A 16,796-nucleotide genomic window follows, 5' to 3' on the forward strand; every position below is an offset into this window, starting at 1 on the left:
TCTACTTCATAGTCGACTAGACCAAACAACAGGAAGGATGTTGTTGGTCTGATATTTCCTACCAAGCTCTGCTGTCACAGGAGGAATTGGTAATGCATCCCCTGGTTTGCATTTAGGAGAACCTCAGTGCAGAAGTTGACATCTCCATTAGGCTGAAAGCAAACTGAAACACCATGAAACAGAGTTTATATGTAGATCATTCAGTGCTAGGCTAATGGGTTCTCAAGCCCAAGCTGTAATTTCCAAAAGTGTGATTTAGAAGGAGAAATATAGCTAGGAGTTCTTCACTTATAGCTGAAGAGCAATTCTGTCTGTCAGTTAAAGGATTTTACCTGTGGGTAAAAAAGATATTTGGCTTGCTCACAGGATGAATATGCAGTTCTTTCTCTTGCTTCTCTTACCAACTATCACCTCTCCTAGAAATCTACCAACAAGCTGTGCAGTGAAAAATGACCTTGCTGCTTTCTCTGAGTATTATGGGATGGGGAACCCTATCATTGGTGGCGGCTTCTCCCTATATCTTGCTGGATGTGACCCTCCAACCTTTCAGAAGCCTTTGGGTGTTGTGGATATTTTCACAAAATGGTAAGCGTATATTTTCTGTATAAATTATGTTGTAAGATCTAGACTTTTCTGTCAGCTAGCAATTCATAGAAATTTGCTTAAACAACTTCTCATTTACAATCATGATCAATACAGGAATCAGTCCTGTAATTGTATTCCCTGGGTAGATATAAGGGCAGAGTTGGCATCTGGGTGTGTTGCAGGGCCTGGTACCTGTGCTGGTGACTCTGCTAGCTGATTCATGATTGTAAGTGAGAAGTTGTTTAAGGTTGGGGGGCTGTCTGTAGGCAAGGAAAGGTCTTCCACCCAGGGCTTCTGAGAGAGAGGTATCATTTTCCAGGATGGAAACCATTCATAGGGACTATGAATGGTTATCTCATTATCACAGGTAACTGATTTCCTTTACAGAAGCGGGGTTGGGGGAGTCTAGTGGCACCTGGTGTGGGCTTTCGAGGATCACAGTTCTCTTTGTCAGATGCATCTGGCGGGGAGAGCTGTGGTTCTCAAAGGCTTGTGCTGCAGTGGAATTCGTTGGTCTTGGAGGCGCTGCTGGACTCTTTTTGATTTTGCTACTACAAACTAACACGGCTAACTCCTCTGAACCTTTACAGAAGCAAACTGATCTCCATATCAGAAGGAGCTGTTTGCATCTACCCCGCCCTCCCCTCTCCTCCTCTATATCTGACCAGTTTCTTTTGCCCCTCCATGCATCTGACGAAGAGAACTGTGATTCTCGAAAGCTTATGCTACAATAAAATTGGTTAGTCTTAAAGGTGCTACTGGACTCTTTTTGATTTTACCTCTCAAAAAGATCAAATAACTGGACATGTCCAAAATGTATGCTTACAAGGCATGGCCAGTAAACTATAACACCAGTAATTCAGCACTGCACTTTACTGAAAAGATGCTGTGGTGTCCAATGTACCCTAAACATAACTTTTTGCTGAATAACTCACATTTTAAGTTCCATAGACGTAATAGGGGTAGCGTTTAAGACTTTATCCCATTGCTTTGGCAAAACCTCAAATTCTAACTCCTTATTCCATTCATTTCTGAGACTCTGCATATCATATTTATTAACTATCATCAAATACTTAAAATAAATATTTTATGTTTTGTTTTTGGCATAGATTCAATAATAGTTTCCAAAAATGAGTGAGACTTATTTGAAATATTCTGTGCTGCAGGGCCATATTTGGATACCAACAAATGTTCCAGTTGTCAATATTACCATTCAGCAAAAGTTGACAAATTACATCTGGGCATCAGCTAAGATAATGACAAAAACATACCACCATATCCTATCAATTGATCCAAAGAAAAAAACTGACTGGATCCATCCCTGAATCTTAATACAAAAGTAGTTCAAAAAAGAGAGAGTGTTTAAATTTGATATCTGTCCTACAGGAAGAGATTATTAAAGAATATTTTCTGGGATTCAACCAGTTTTGTCACTATGGAATAAATGTTGCAAACCAGCACATGAACTGAGCAGTTTGTAAATAGATGATCAACAACAATAGTTAACCTTATATATTGTTGAAGGCTTTCAATAGTTAACCAATAGTTAACCTTCATGGTTTGTGATTTCCTAGGTTTTGGATAAGCTAAGAATATATATTATCATTTGCAGTTTCTGAGAGCCAGTTTGGTGTAGTGGTTAAGAGTGTGGGACTCTAATCCGAAGAACCAAGTTTGATTCCTTGCTCCTCCTTGAGTCAGTCACAGTATCTAGGAGCTCTCTCAACCCTACCCACCTCAGTGGGTGTTTTGTTCTGGGGATAATAAGGATATGCTTTGTAAACTGCTCTAAGTGGGTGTGTTAAGTCATCCTGAACGGCGGTATAGAAATCAAATGTCGTTATTATTATTACTACACGTTGGATGTTTCTACAGCAAATTTAATGGTTTGATACTATCAAAATCAAGTTCATTATGGGACATTTTCAGGATTAAATGGAACTGAAACCATAAAGGAAGTACCATGACATCATTCTTGATATCTTTTAGAACTCTTGAAATGGAAGAATAAAATGTTATTTTTTTTTCTTTAAGTGGGTGTGTTTACATTGCAGATGAAACCTTAATACTCTCAATCCAATCCACATTTTAGGATGCTACCTAAAAACTACCAGCATATCTTGGCCTTTGTGTTTGCTGTCCATGAGATCAATGAGCATCCAAAGCTCTTACCCAACATCACTCTGGGTTTTCGCATAACCAACAACAACTACTACGGAAGACTTACCTATGCCACCACACTGCAATTGCTGAGTGACCGAGGGAGATGGGCTCCTAATTACAAGTGTGACACACAAGAAAAACTGTGGGCCATCATTGGGGGTCTCAGCTCGGAAACCTCCATCCAGATGTCAAACATCATACGAATCTACAAGGTGCCACAGGTATTTTCATTTTTTTTAATTATCTGTGTAATTTATGTGTCTTTCTCACTGAGACTCAAGGAGATCTACCTAATATAAGTCAGTGCTATTGACAGAACAAGACATCTGATGGACTAGAATGGACCACAATGACAGAAACCCGAAACAAAGCTTAAGTATTAGACCTATGGAAATACATAGGTTGAAAACAGTGTAGTGAGATTAAAAGTGCATACAGCAAACGGATAGTATATATTTTACTCAGTAGCACAGCATACACTCCTTTTCTCTTTACTAAAGCAACTTTTGAATTACTGCATTATAATGTAGTTCTGTTGTTGTGGATTTTCCGGGCTGTATAGCCGTGGTCTTGGCATTGTAGTTCCTGACGTTTCACCAGCAGCTGTAACTGGCATCTTCAGAGGTGTAGCACCAAAAGACAGTGATCTCTCAGTGTCACAGTGTGGAAAAGATGTTGGCAGGTCATTTATATCTACTCAGGAAGGTGGGGTTGGGCTGAGTCATCCTGTAAGAGTTTCCCAGGGTGTGAAATGCTAATGGAGGGAGGCTTCACTGTATCCTGAGGAGGTTCTTTTGCATATGGATCAGCGCTTGATATGCTAATCTTCTCTGCAGGGCTATTGAGGAGTATAGATTGTTTTGTTAGCCTGGTGTTTTTCAGGACTGGAAACCATGCTCTACTCATTCTTAGAGTCTCTGCTTTCCTGTTGAAATTGTGCTTATGGTTATTAATTTCAGTGGCATCCTTGTGCAATCTGACAAAGTAGTTGGAAGTATTGTCCAGTATTTTAGTGTCCTGGAATAGGATACTGTGTCCTGTTTGAGTTAGGCTATGTTCAGCCACTGCTGATTTTTCCGGATGGCCAAGTCTGCAGTGTCTTCATTTTCTTTTATTCTTGTCAGGATGCTATGCTGTGTGGTCCCGATGTAAACTTGTCCACAGCTGCAGGGTATGTAGTATACTCCTGCAGAGGTGAGGGGGTTTCTACTGTCTTTTGCTGATTGTAGCATCTGTTGTATTTTTCTGGTGGGTCTGAATACTGCTTGAAGGTTGTGCTTTTTCGTAAGCTTTCCCATCTGATCAGAGATTCCTTTGATATATGGCAAAAACACTTTTCCTGTGGGAGACTGTTTTTCCTTGGTTGTTTGATTTATCCTTCGTTTACTTCTCCAGCCATGAAAGCCTTTGACAATACATAGTTCTATTGTCTTCCTCCTGAACAATTCTATTTTACATCTTTTGTGTGATGTCAAAACAAGTATGGAAGCCTTCTAGATCTTCTCAGGTAAGCCATTCCAGAAGACAGGGGACAGAGGAGAATACATGTATGGCATGTTGTTGATCTCACCCATTAGTAAGGTGATACCTGCAGAAGGCCCCGCTCTGATGAGAGAAGCTGTCATAGTGAGGAGTAGAAGGAGAGGAGTTAGGAGTGTTTTGGAGGTGATGTGCATATCAGTAAAGAAGTACAATGGATTTGGTCAAAAACAAAGTTCTAGGTTACATGGTCTGGTCCAGGAAGGCCTTTTTACAATACTTCATTTAAGAAATATCCCAATTTCACCACAAATGAGAACTGAATGGGAAAAAATCTTGCAAAGCTTTGCAGAATTTTCATATATCTTATATGCTCCAAGGTCAATGTATTTAATCAGTATTGGGCCTGTTCCATTAATCTATCAATAGTAGACAATTTAAAAAAAAACTTTTTCAGGACAATGCCACTGGTGACAGTCTTTTTTTTTTTTTTTTAATAAATTTTTTATTTTTCATAGCTACAAAACACTACACAAAACTATCACAAGGAAAGGGGAGAGGGAAGGGACAAAGGGGGGGTGGAAAAAGAAAAGGGGGGGAATGAACTACAAACACTAAACACTACACTTCAATGTTTCCCTTCATACTGTCAATACAAAAATAGCTCCATAAAATAATGATGGAGTGGTTAATCATACAGAGAATAAACATTTCAAATTCTGGTTAAACTTTCCTCCCCCTTCTAGGTCCCGGACGCAATTCTCTCTGTGCAACTGCTGTTGCGATGCTCTCCTCCTCCCCCCCCCCCTCCAGCTCCTCCTTTTCTTCGTTCTTGGTGCAGCAGAGTTCTGGGTTTTTATTCTCAAAATCCTTTAGTTGATCTTCTGATAATATCTTATAGGCCTGATCTTTATATCTGAACTATATTCCTTCTGGGAATAACCATTTGTACTTTATTCCATGGTCCCTCAGAAGTGCTACAAACTTTTTATATTTAAAACGCCGTTTCCGGACTAGAAATGGAACGTCCTTCAAAATCTTGACTTTCAAACCCATAAAGTCCAAATCCGCATTGTATGAGTTATATAGGATGGTGTCCCGAATCTTTTTAGATGAAAAGTCAATAATGATCTCACGAGGCAACTGTCGCTTTGTTGCATATTTTGAAGAAGCCCGACGGACCTCCAAAATGGCGCTTTTAACCTCTTCTTTAGTCGTCCTCGCGGGTGTCGCCAGTAATTCCGAGACCAAATCCCACAGATCCTCATTTTCCTCCTCTTTCACGTTTTGGAGACGCAAAATTGTCTGCGTTCGTTCCACCTGTAGCCCGATCAGCTGGTTCTCCACCAACTTCAGGTCCTTTTTTGTAGCCTTCACAAGTGACGCACTTTCCAGAGCAGACTTTTCTGCCCCCCCCGCTGCTGCCTTAATGGTTTTCACCTCGCTTTCAATTAAGCCCACCCTTTGATCAGTTTCGTTCAGCTTGTCAACAAAGGGTTTTATAGCTTCCACCACCGCCCTGCGTACCAACTCTTCGAGCGACTCCCCCTTCTGCAAGGTAGCCGAGATTGACTTACCGAGAGCGGGACTTTGCTGCCATTTGGGGGGGGGGGCGCCAACAAAATTCTGGAACTCAACGAAGGGGAAGAGCGAGTCTTCTTCAGATCAACCTCTCCTTCACAAACGCTTGTAGAACAGAAGGGATTCGCTTGTTTACAGGCTTCCGCCTGTTTCTTTTACTTGCCGTTTCTCGTTGCCCGGCGGCACTCGAGGCGCCGCGCACATCTGCCGGCCTCCATAGGGACAAACGGGCAATTCCCCCCCCGCATTGATTTCGGGGAGTTCTTCCCGCCGCGTCCCGGACCCTGGCTCCCTCCCTGGGAGTCCTGGGGGCTAATCCTTGCGGGTCAGCCGCCCGGTCAGGGTGCCCGGTCGTTTCCTCCCAGACCAGCCGAGAGGAGCGTCCGGCATGGCTGAGAAAACGAAACCGACTTCGCCACTGGTGACAGTCTAAAGAACATTTAGAACATGTAGGCATTGTAGTTCCTGATGTTCCGCCAGCAGCTGTGACTGGCATCTTCAGAGGTGCAGCACCGAACGACAGGGATCTCTCAGTGTTTCTCAGGATCTCTCAGGATCTCAGTTTGACACTGAGAGATCCCTGTCTTTCGGTGCTACACCTCTGAAGATGCCAGTGACAGCTGCTGGTGAAACTTCAGGAACGACAATGCCAAGACCACGGCAATACAGCCTGGAAAATCCACAACAATCATTGTTCTCCAGCCGTGAAAGCCTCGACAAAGCATGCATTTTTTGTTCACCAGTAAAACCTCAGTATTTTCTAGCCAGGATGAAAAGGAAATTAGGTGCTCCAGCACAAACAATTTGAACTATTGAATCATGGTGATTAAAGTAAATTTTACTTTATGAATAATATCTAAGAATGGACAGGTTTCCCTGAATTGGTTTCATGTTTCTAAAGAGTGTTTTGTAAGACTCTAGCTGATCCTCATATGGCTTCCCTTCTAGCTCAGTTATGGTTCGTTTGATCCAGCACTGAGTGATAAAAGCCAGTTCCCTTTCTTCTATCGAATGGTCCCAAATGAAGCCTCTCAACATAAAGGAATAATCCAGCTCCTCCTGCATTTCAAGTGGAAGTGGATTGGCCTTGTTGCTTCAGATGATGACACTGGAGAAACATTTGTGCGGACTCTGTTGGTGTTGCTCACAAAGCATGGCATTTGTGCTGCTTTCACTCAGTGGATCTCAGTCATATTTACAAGCACTGGAAAAAGTATTTATATGCAGATGGAAAAAGCAAAGAGTTCTTTCTCAGAAAGCCAAGTCAATGTGATTCTTATAAATGGGGACTCACGAACCCTAATTATATTTTCAGTATGGCTAGATTACCAAAGTGCAAAAGGAAGTCTTATCGGGAAAGTTTGGGTCATGACTGCCCAGTGGGATTTTACAGCTGTGAATTCTTGGGCTGTCTGGTTTCTAAGACCCTTTCATGGTGCTTTGTCTTTCACAATTCACTCAAATGAAGTGCCCGGATTCCGGGATTTTCTTCAGACTCTGAATCAGGAGCATCCCAATGGTGATATCTTCCTCCAGGATTTTTACAAGTATGCCATTGAAAAACTTTATTTTCTCGACTCCTTAGATGTCAACATCACTTGGACAAAGCTGATGGATCTTCTTCCAGGAGCAGTGTTTGAAGTTAGCATGACAGGCCAAAGCTATAGCACTTACAATGCAGTCCATGTTGTAGCTCGTGCTTTAAATGAAATGTACTCATCCAGGCATATTCAGAGAAAGTTGGGGAAAAGAGACCGATGGAAGTTGTGGAATATGCCACAATGGCAGGTAACTTTCAGTAGGACATAACTTCATTATAAAGCAATGTCCAATAGCTATGGTCTATCTTTCGCCAACAAAAATGAAAACTGAACAAAGATTATCAGTGCCATAATCACTCTTGTTCCCCACTCACATATGGTGAACTGATGTATAAACTTAGTGACTTCATCAAGGCTATGACTGTGGCCCTGGATTGTGGTACTGATTATTCCTAGTCAGAATAGGTCAGGTTAGCCTTTATTGGCATATAGCAGCAATCCAAGTTATCCATTTAGTCGGAATAATGAGATAGACACAAAGCTTGGAACTAAAGAGCCACTTTATTAAACATAATATCAACCATTAATACAGCAAGGGCCAACTAGCGGTACAGGTCAAGCCACGAGATCACCCCTGGACTTCTGCCTTGACCTGTCCGGGTAAGCCCCGAAGCCCCAGGTGTGAGCCATCCTATGGATGGCTAAGACCTGGCCAGCTGGCAATATAGATCACCTCAGTTCAAGCTCCTAAGCCTCAGCCATACAGCAATGAGAGAAGGACTTGCACATGGGGTTCCCCAAGGCAGTCTGCCCACGCAGCATGGCAGCCATTACAAGCAGTATCATCCACTCCTGGCAGACCCCTCTTCCCCATCAGTGGAGAACCGCCTAGGGTACTCACCGGCCCGCTCCCTATTCCCAAACTGTATCCTGCGAGTGACCATCCTAAGGTGGCTCCACCTTGACAATTACCTCAAACCTCTGCAAGCAGTACAAGGTAGGCAAAAAACCCACCTCTTCCCCATGCCAATTAGGGAAACGGGGGGGGGGGGATTCCTACCTGGCTCTGTCAACAGCAGCCGGCTAGTCCTGCACTACTACAGGGTGAGGTGGGTGGGCCAAGTTGCCTCATAAGGCTCCTTTCTCTGCCCCCCCCCCGGCCTGAGACCCATATACCATGGAAATGCTCTGTCTCCTTCTCTTTCCGGGGAGGCAAAGAGCAGCCCCCGGCCTTATCAGTGGAAGCTGCTGACTGGGAGGGCCATATTTCTCTTGTTATTTAAGGTATCAATGAATTTAGATGACTGATTATTTTAGTTTACATATTGCAGGAAATTAGCTTTAATACTTTTGTGTCAAGGACAATAATTTAGCAAATTCTGGTACTTTGTATTTAATCTAGCTTCACCAAGTTTTGAGAACAATCAGATTTAATAACAGTGCAGGGGATGAAGTCTCTTTTAATGAAAATCAAGACTGGGTTGCTGGATATGACATTGTGAATTGCATCGTATTCCCCAATGAGTCCTTTACTCGAGTGAAAGTTGGAAGGATGGACCCCCAGGCTTGGATGGGGCAGGCATTCTCAATTAAAGATGATATGATCACATGGAACAACTGGTTCAATCAGGCAGGTTATTTAAACTCTGAGTGTATCCTACTAGTTATTCCATTTAATCCCCCCGATTCTCTTTTTCACTGCAGTTCCTTCCCATGTGGCTTGTTTTCATTGTGAGTTCCTGAATTCCCAGCATGTTCATTTCAAAACAAGCTCCACTTACTGCATTGTTTTATACGCCATTTCTACAGTATGTATACTTATATACAGTATACTTATAGTCAATTAACTTAATTTACTGACACAGTACATGTACATTTTACAGGAATGGAAACTGAAAATGGTACAGACGTGCATACACCTCATACATCCATATGTTTTCCTATTGAGTAGGGATAGTGTTTGATCTTTTGGCTTCATTTGACAGAGGTCAACCATTTGACAGAGGGCAGAATGGGTTAGATCAGTGCTTAGTTCTCGTGGCCTTTCTTACATGCCCAGGGTTATGCCAATCGCCACCTTGGGGTAAGGTAGCATTTTTCCACAAGCAGTTATCTAGGGATCCTGGAGGTGTTTTGCCATCTTCTGGGCATGCAGCAGGGGTCACTGGGGCAGTCAGGTTTGGCCACCTTGGGGTAAGGTAGCAATTTTCCACAGGCAGTTTGGCTAGGGCTTCTGGAGGTGTTTTTTCATCTTTTGGGCATGGAGCAGGGGTCACTGGGGCAGTCAAGGGGGAGGAGTTGTGAGAGGGTTAGACTAGATGACCCTGGAGATCCCTTCCAACCCTCTGATTCTGTAATTCTATGATTCTATGATACTATTCAATTTTTTGACACATTTGGAAATTATAATATAGATTAAAGGTGACAAGCTTTTTTTTTTTTAAAAAAAAGATCAGCCTCTGTGCAGAGCCTTGTAGTTGTTGATGCCAAATTAGTTTTATAGGAACTATCCTGTGGAGTGTTATAGATTTCTGAACATGTTTGTGTAAAACCTTTAAGTGGGATCATATATAACTTTGGATTGGGGTGTCATTGATATACTCAGGAACCTAAGCCACCAGAAGCAACTTCCTTTGTTTGAGGGTAGTTGCCTGTTGGTTGAGGGGGCAGTCGGGGGGCGGGGGATAGTTGTGAATTTTCTGCATTGTGCAAGGGGTTAGACTAGATGACCCTGGAGGTTCCTTCCAACCCCATGATTCTATGATTCTGCCATTCTCCAATAAACGGTAGCCGGGATGAGATTCCCAAATCTCCTATGATGACATGAAGTGTTACGGCAGATACTTTGGACCACATATAATAATGACTGAGTCAAGAATAAGAATGTATTACATTATGTATCACCTCCTGTTTCAATGCTTAATATTTGCTTATAGCAGCTACTGATGATCTGCCCAACTGCCCAGATAACATCTGTCTCTGCTGTTTATGTTCAGACATTACCTCGTTCTGTATGCTCTGAGAGCTGCCACTCTGGTTACAGAAAAAGAGAGCAGGAGGGGAAGCCAGTTTGCTGCTACCAATGTACCCAGTGTCCAGAAGGAATGATTTCAAACCAGTCAGGTAGACATTTAAAGTATTTCTTAATCTCTTCAAGTGGAGAACCATCATAAATGTGAAGTGTGTTGTCAAAACAGCATAACTGGTGTTATATTTTTTCATTTAAGAAACACTAGATAATTCATTACAGGGGTTAGAAATAGTAAACAATATTCATGGTGGTGGGAAGTGCCATCAAGCAATAACTGGTGACCCCCCCTCCCCACTTGCTGGGGTTTTCAAGGCTACTAACACAGGTGGTTTGCCTTTTCCTGCCTCTGCATCCCTAGTCTTCTTTGGAGGTTTCCCATCCAATTACTAACCAAGGCCAACCCTGCTTATTTTCCAAGATCCGATGATATTGGCTTACCTGCTCTATCCAAGTCAGAGTACACATTACAACTGGGGAGCTGGGGCTGAGAGGAGTGGCTTATCAGAGGCCACCTGCTGAGCTCACAGCAGTAGTGAGATTTAAACTTGCAAAGTGCTGATTGACAGCCCAATCACATAACCACTGTGATACAGCAGCTCTCTTGTCAACAGTCTTAATGGAAAGCAATTACTGAAGATATGACACAGACTCTGAAAACCTATACAAGGAACATTTCAAAAAATAATTTTAAAAAGCTAACCTCATGCATTTTGATGGTTGGTGGGAGTGAGGATCACGGAGGACTGAAGCCAGCAGAAATGTCTTTCCCTGATATCGGGAATCATTGTTATTTTGAGTTTTTAAGAAGGGCTTTGTATGCGTAGCCCTGGAATTTGGACTGGGGAGCTTGACCATGCTTGAACACATGCAGACTACATGCACATTCAACATGAATCTGCAATCTAATCCAATGGTCACCGACCTCTTAAGGCTCATGACTCACTCAATGGTGAGTAGGCAAGTAGTAGATCATGTGCTTTCCATACAGAAGGTTCAATCTCCGACATCACTAGTATGATGGACCTCTTTCACTCCCCCACTGTGAGGCAGATTTTCCTACCAAAAATTCAGTTTGCCTGCTTTGGCTGAGCAGCCTCAAGTAGCCTGTTAATCCTTGTGGTTTGAAACTCTGACAGTCAGATATAATTTTGGCTTATTAGCCCAGCACAGGTACTTGATGGGGGAACAGGGATTGGATAAATGTACTCAGGGAATGAAAGTGCTGAGATAAAGTTTTGTTGGTAGTAAAGAATACATTTTGAGTAGCAAGCAAAATAGTTTCATTGAAGCTTAGTTTCTTATATTCTTGTTTCTTAGCAGTGAGAGGTGATTTACTTAATACTTTAGTTACAGTAACAATGTTTCTTCACAGAGTTTCCTATGACAGCTCAGGTTTCTTGAAGTTAGTTTTAAACTATTTTCCCTTCACAAAAGACCTAGGGTCCTCTTCAGAGCCAACCCCTTTTAGAAACCAGGCAAGAATTAATCTTCTCCTAAGATTATATCATCCTCCTTCTTTTGGCTTGAAAGGGAGTGTTACCTACTCCCCAATCACTCTTTCCAAAACACACTCCCAGTTCTATGGTGTCAAGCAGGCTTCAGCTTCTGCTAACACTTATGCTGTCTTTAGGACAGTGATGTTACAGTAAAGGCAAAAGTTTCCTCTTCCCTCACTCAAGAGGGGAACCTGTCTGACCTTCCCTGTCAGTGTCACTCACAAACTGTCTGTGAACTATTGTGACAGAAATCAACTGTCAGCCCTTCAGCCGGGTTCTAACTTACCAATCACAGAAGAGGGAGCAGCCAGCAACTCAAACTCTCCATTCCAGGAAATAGTTAACTCTTTCCTTCCCAGCTCTCTGATGGTGCTGCACTTAGGAAACCTGCTTTTAAAGATCAGTCCATCACACTAGCTAAAGGCTTAAATCCTAGGTTATCTGAAAGACCTTTGCCTGAGACTCTGTAACACGTCTAGAGGATTGTCTAATACCAACCTTGATAGGTCAGTAGTCCATCATGAGGAACAAAAAAAGGTTAGAACCATGAAGAAGTCCTCTTCACCACTGAGTGTGACCTTGCCTCACTGTATTGTCTCCAGAATATATGCAAAGATAGGCAGGAGGAGTTGTGCTCCTGCCTTTAGTCATGCACACTACCAGCATAAATTCAGAAAAGGCAGCAAAAATAGCTCAATAGAAACCTTTAACCCAACAGGTGAGGCTTTGTGACTTGCCTGAGTGTCCCACCTCATGAGCCAATGAAGACCACAGCTCTAAACTTGTTTTTCTTTGGAATTACTGAAAAATCTCTGTAGTGCTCATATTTTATGTGTAATTGTTTATGTGTAATTCTTGGGATATATCATTGACAGATTCCATTTCTTTTTAAAGATGCAGGTCACTGTGACAAATGCTCGGATGACAAGCATTCCAATGACAATCATGATAATTGTATTCCCAAAACCATACACTTCCTCTCCATCAATGACACTTTGGGGATCATTTCTGTTTTCTCATCCCTTTGCTTGTCTGTTATCACAGGTCTGATACTGGTAACAGTTGTTAAATATCGAAACACTCCAATTGTCAAAGCCAACAACCGAGATATCACCTATATTCTCCTCCTCTCCCTTCTGCTTTCTTTCCTCTGCTCATTGCTTTTTATGGGACAGCCTAGCAAAGTCACCTGTCTTCTCCGGCAAACAACATTTCTTCTTGTCTTCTCTGTTGCGGTTTCTTCTGTGTTGGCTAAAACCATCACCGTGATTCTGGCATTTGAGGCTACAAAACCAGGAAGCCAGATGAGGAAATGGCTGAGGAAGAGGGTCACAAACTCCATTGTGTTCTTCTGTTCTCTTGGTCAACTTGGAATCTGTGCTGTCTGGCTAGCAACAAAGCCTCCCTTCCCTGAGTTGGACATGCACTCCCAAAGCAGAGAGATCATAGTCCAGTGTCATGAGGGCTCCGTCACTATGTTTTATTGTGCCCTCAGCTACATGGGCTTCTTGGCCATGGTCAGTTTTCTTGTAGCTTTCTTAGCAAGGAATTTGCCAGATAGCTTTAATGAAGCCAAGTTCATTTCCTTCAGCATGTTGGTGTTTTGCAGTGTTTGGGTATGCTTTGTTCCCACTTACCTGAGCACCAAAGGGAAATATATGGTAACTGTGGAGATCTTCTCTATCTTGGCCTCTGGGGCAGGATTGCTCTGTTGTATCTTTTTCCCAAAATGTTATATTATAATCCTAAAGCCCAACCTTAACTCTAAAAGACATGTTATGTCTAAATGGGGTTAATGTGAGAGACTTTATCTTGTCATCACTGATCAGCCTCATATTGTTATGGTGAAAAGAATAGATTCTTTTTCCTTCTTCCAGCATAGCCATGTAGAGATGTTTGATTTTGATACCGCAAGCACAGATAACAGGAGCCCCTGCTGCGTGTGATCTGCCAGATATGCATGGTCTTCATTTTGTGTGACCTAGGCCAACACAGGTGTTTTTCATCCATGTACGTCTTTGGTATGCATGAATGCCGGTTTGATGTATTGGTTAAGAGTAGCCAGACTCTAATCTTGACAACTGGATTCCCTACTCCTCCACTTGAAGCCAGCTGAGTGACCTTGGGTCACTCATATTTTCTCTGAGCTCTTTCAGCCCCACCCACTTCACAGAGTAATTGTCATGAGGCTAATAGCAAACTTTGTAAATCACTCTGAGTGGGTGTTAACTTGGTCAGAAGGGAGGTACATACATTGAATATTCTTGTTCGTGTTCGTGTTCTTGCTAAAATTCTAGGAATACATTTGCAAACGTCAATGCAATGAAAAATATAGTCATGTGAAATTTATTGTTGCCATTATTTTTTGTTTGGAATTTAATTTATACTTTTTTTTCTTTTCTGATTTTAGTGGATATGTGGATATGTGCTGTTTTCATCTGCTATGTTAAGTTTGTGATCATTCTTCAGAATGGGGTTAATTAAACATAAAAGAAACAATAAGACAATAAAGATGTATTAAAAGGAACAACATTGTGTTTGGTCTGATGTTCACTGGATGCTCTAGGTAATCATGGATTGTATACCACTAAGACATTGGATGCCAAGAGGTGTTATACTACTAAATATTTGCATAAGTAAAACAATACACAGGATTTCTTGATTCAATCCTATCATTTCTATCTTTTATCTATTGAGTTTGTTTTGTTTGCAGTGCTTCATCAATATAAACATGCTCAGTGGTAATGTAGACAGTGGGGAGACATATGAAAAGAAAATGTGGCAAACTGTGCTCCAATTCCAGAAAGTTCTCCTATTTTTATAGAGATTCAGACAGTATCCTGCCATGGGAGATTCGGTTTCATTTTCCCGGCCATGTCGGACGCTCCTTTCCGCAGGTCCGGGAGGAAGCGCCCGAGCAGCCTGACCGGGTGGTTGACCTGTGAGGGTTAACCCCCAGGACTCCCAGTGAGGGGGTCGGGGTCTGGAGTGCTGCGGGAAGAGCCCCCTGAAGTCGATGTGGGGGGTAAATTGCCTGTCTGCTCCTACGGAGGCCAGCAGACTTGCACAGCACATCGCGTGCTACCGGGCCATGGAGAACGGCAACAAGCAGATTTGAGGTGAAAACCTGTAAGTAAGCGAATCCCTTCTGCTATTCCAAGCGTATGCGAAGGATTGGTGGGAGTTGAAGCTAAGAAGGTCTGGATATCTCCCCCTTCACTGAGTTTCAGAACTTAGTTGGCGGTCTCCCCCCCCTAAGATGGCGACGAAAAAGCAGAGCCCTGCTGTGAGCAAATCGGTTTCGGTGATGCTACAGGGGAAGGGAGAAACTCTTGAAGAGGTGGTTAAACAGTCGGTCATTGAAGCTATGAAGCCCTTTGTTGATAAGCTAAATGAAATCGGACAAAGGGTTGGCTCAGTTGAGAATGAAGTGAAAACCATTAAAGATGCAGCGTCTGGGGCAGAGCAATCTGCTCGGGAAAATGTAGTACTCATGAAAGCAACAAACAAAGAAGTAAAGCTTTTGGAGAATCAATTGATAGGATTACAAGTGGATCGTGCTCAGACGGTATTGCGTCTTCAGAATGTGAAGGAGGAGGAAAGTGAAAACTTAAAGGATTTGGTGTCGGAACTTTTGGCGTCATCCGCAAAGGCAACTAAAGAAGAGTTAAAAAGCGATATTCTGGAAGTCCGTTGGACATCTTCAAAATATGCTACGAAGCGTCAGCTGCCTCACGAGATTATTATTGATTTTTCATCTAAGAAGACTCGGGACACCATCTTATATAATTCGTACAATGTGGACTTGGACTTTCTGGGCAACAAGGTTAAGATATTGAAGGACGTTTCATTTTTAGCTCGGAAAAGAAGATTCAAATATAAAAGGTTTGCAGCTCTTCTGAGGAAGCGTGAAATAAAATACAAATGGTTATTTCCGGAAGGCATCTGGTTCAGATATAAAGACCAAGCCTACAAGATAATAACGGAAGTACAGCTGAGGGACTTTGTGTTTAATCATCAAGAGTTCCAGCAAGAAGAAGATTTAGAATCTGAAGGGGGGAATGGGGAGGAGGGAGTGAGCACAGCTACTGTAGCTGTTCAGAGAGAACTGAGACCGAGACCCGGGGGGGGGGTGAGAGAAGAAGACCTGATCCTGACTGTAGTTTGTATTTTATAAGGTCTACCAATCTAACAGCATATTAGAAAGTTTAGCTTTAAATAATTGTATTATGAAGGGAATACAATACTTGTAGATGTAGTGTGTGTTTTTATATGTTGTTTTTTCCCTCTCCCCCTGTTCCCTCTTTCCCTTTCTTTCTTTCTTTTTTTGTAGTTTTTGATGTTAGCAATTAAAAATAAAAAAATTATAAAAAAAACAGACAGTATCCTGCCATGGTTAGAGTGATTAGAGTGTGGGACTAGTGCTTTTAACCACTGTATTCTGCCTTGAGCTCTTTGGAGGAAGGGCAAAGAGAAATGTACAACTCTATAATAATAAAAGGATCAGTTCATCCATCTATCTGTCTGCAATGTGCATAACTCATCAGAAAATTAAGTTTGGAGTCTCAAAATTGGCAGCCAGTGTCAAGTTGATAGTGAGAGTTGTAATGACAAATATGAAGGGAACTAGTACACCTTGAGCCACACAATCTCCTAGACCCCACCTCCTCCGCTTTATGAACTGGAAGCTATGTTTGGCTGGTTCTAGCAGGTATAACTCAGAAAATCAAGTGAGGTAGCTGAAAATTTGCCACCAAGTTCAGAATGGTGATGGGAGTTGCAATGCTACAAATGGAGGGAATCACAACATCCTTGCCCAAGTGATCACAACAAACTATAACCATCTTACTATTTCTGTGAGAAAAACAGCCCACCCTAACTCTTGTATTCCTATTATGTTTCAATGTTATTGACTTGTGG

At 42.2% G+C, this 16,796-nt stretch overlaps 1 protein-coding gene across 1 annotated transcript; it reads left to right on the plus strand.

Annotated features, from left to right (window-relative positions):
- The first annotated feature begins 481 nt into the window (after positions 1–481).
- Positions 482–13,672, plus strand: LOC129339238 (vomeronasal type-2 receptor 26-like). The gene is made up of 6 exons (XM_054993830.1): positions 482–585; positions 2,678–2,969; positions 6,757–7,596; positions 8,752–8,979; positions 10,346–10,472; positions 12,771–13,672. The coding sequence occupies exons 1-6, from the start codon at positions 482–484 to the stop codon at positions 13,670–13,672; spliced, it is 2,493 nt and encodes an 830-aa protein (XP_054849805.1).
- Positions 13,673–16,796: the final 3,124 nt, after the last annotated feature.

This window comes from Eublepharis macularius, chromosome 12 (assembly GCF_028583425.1).
Source record: "Eublepharis macularius isolate TG4126 chromosome 12, MPM_Emac_v1.0, whole genome shotgun sequence".
Classification (NCBI taxonomy): domain Eukaryota; kingdom Metazoa; phylum Chordata; class Lepidosauria; order Squamata; family Eublepharidae; genus Eublepharis; species Eublepharis macularius.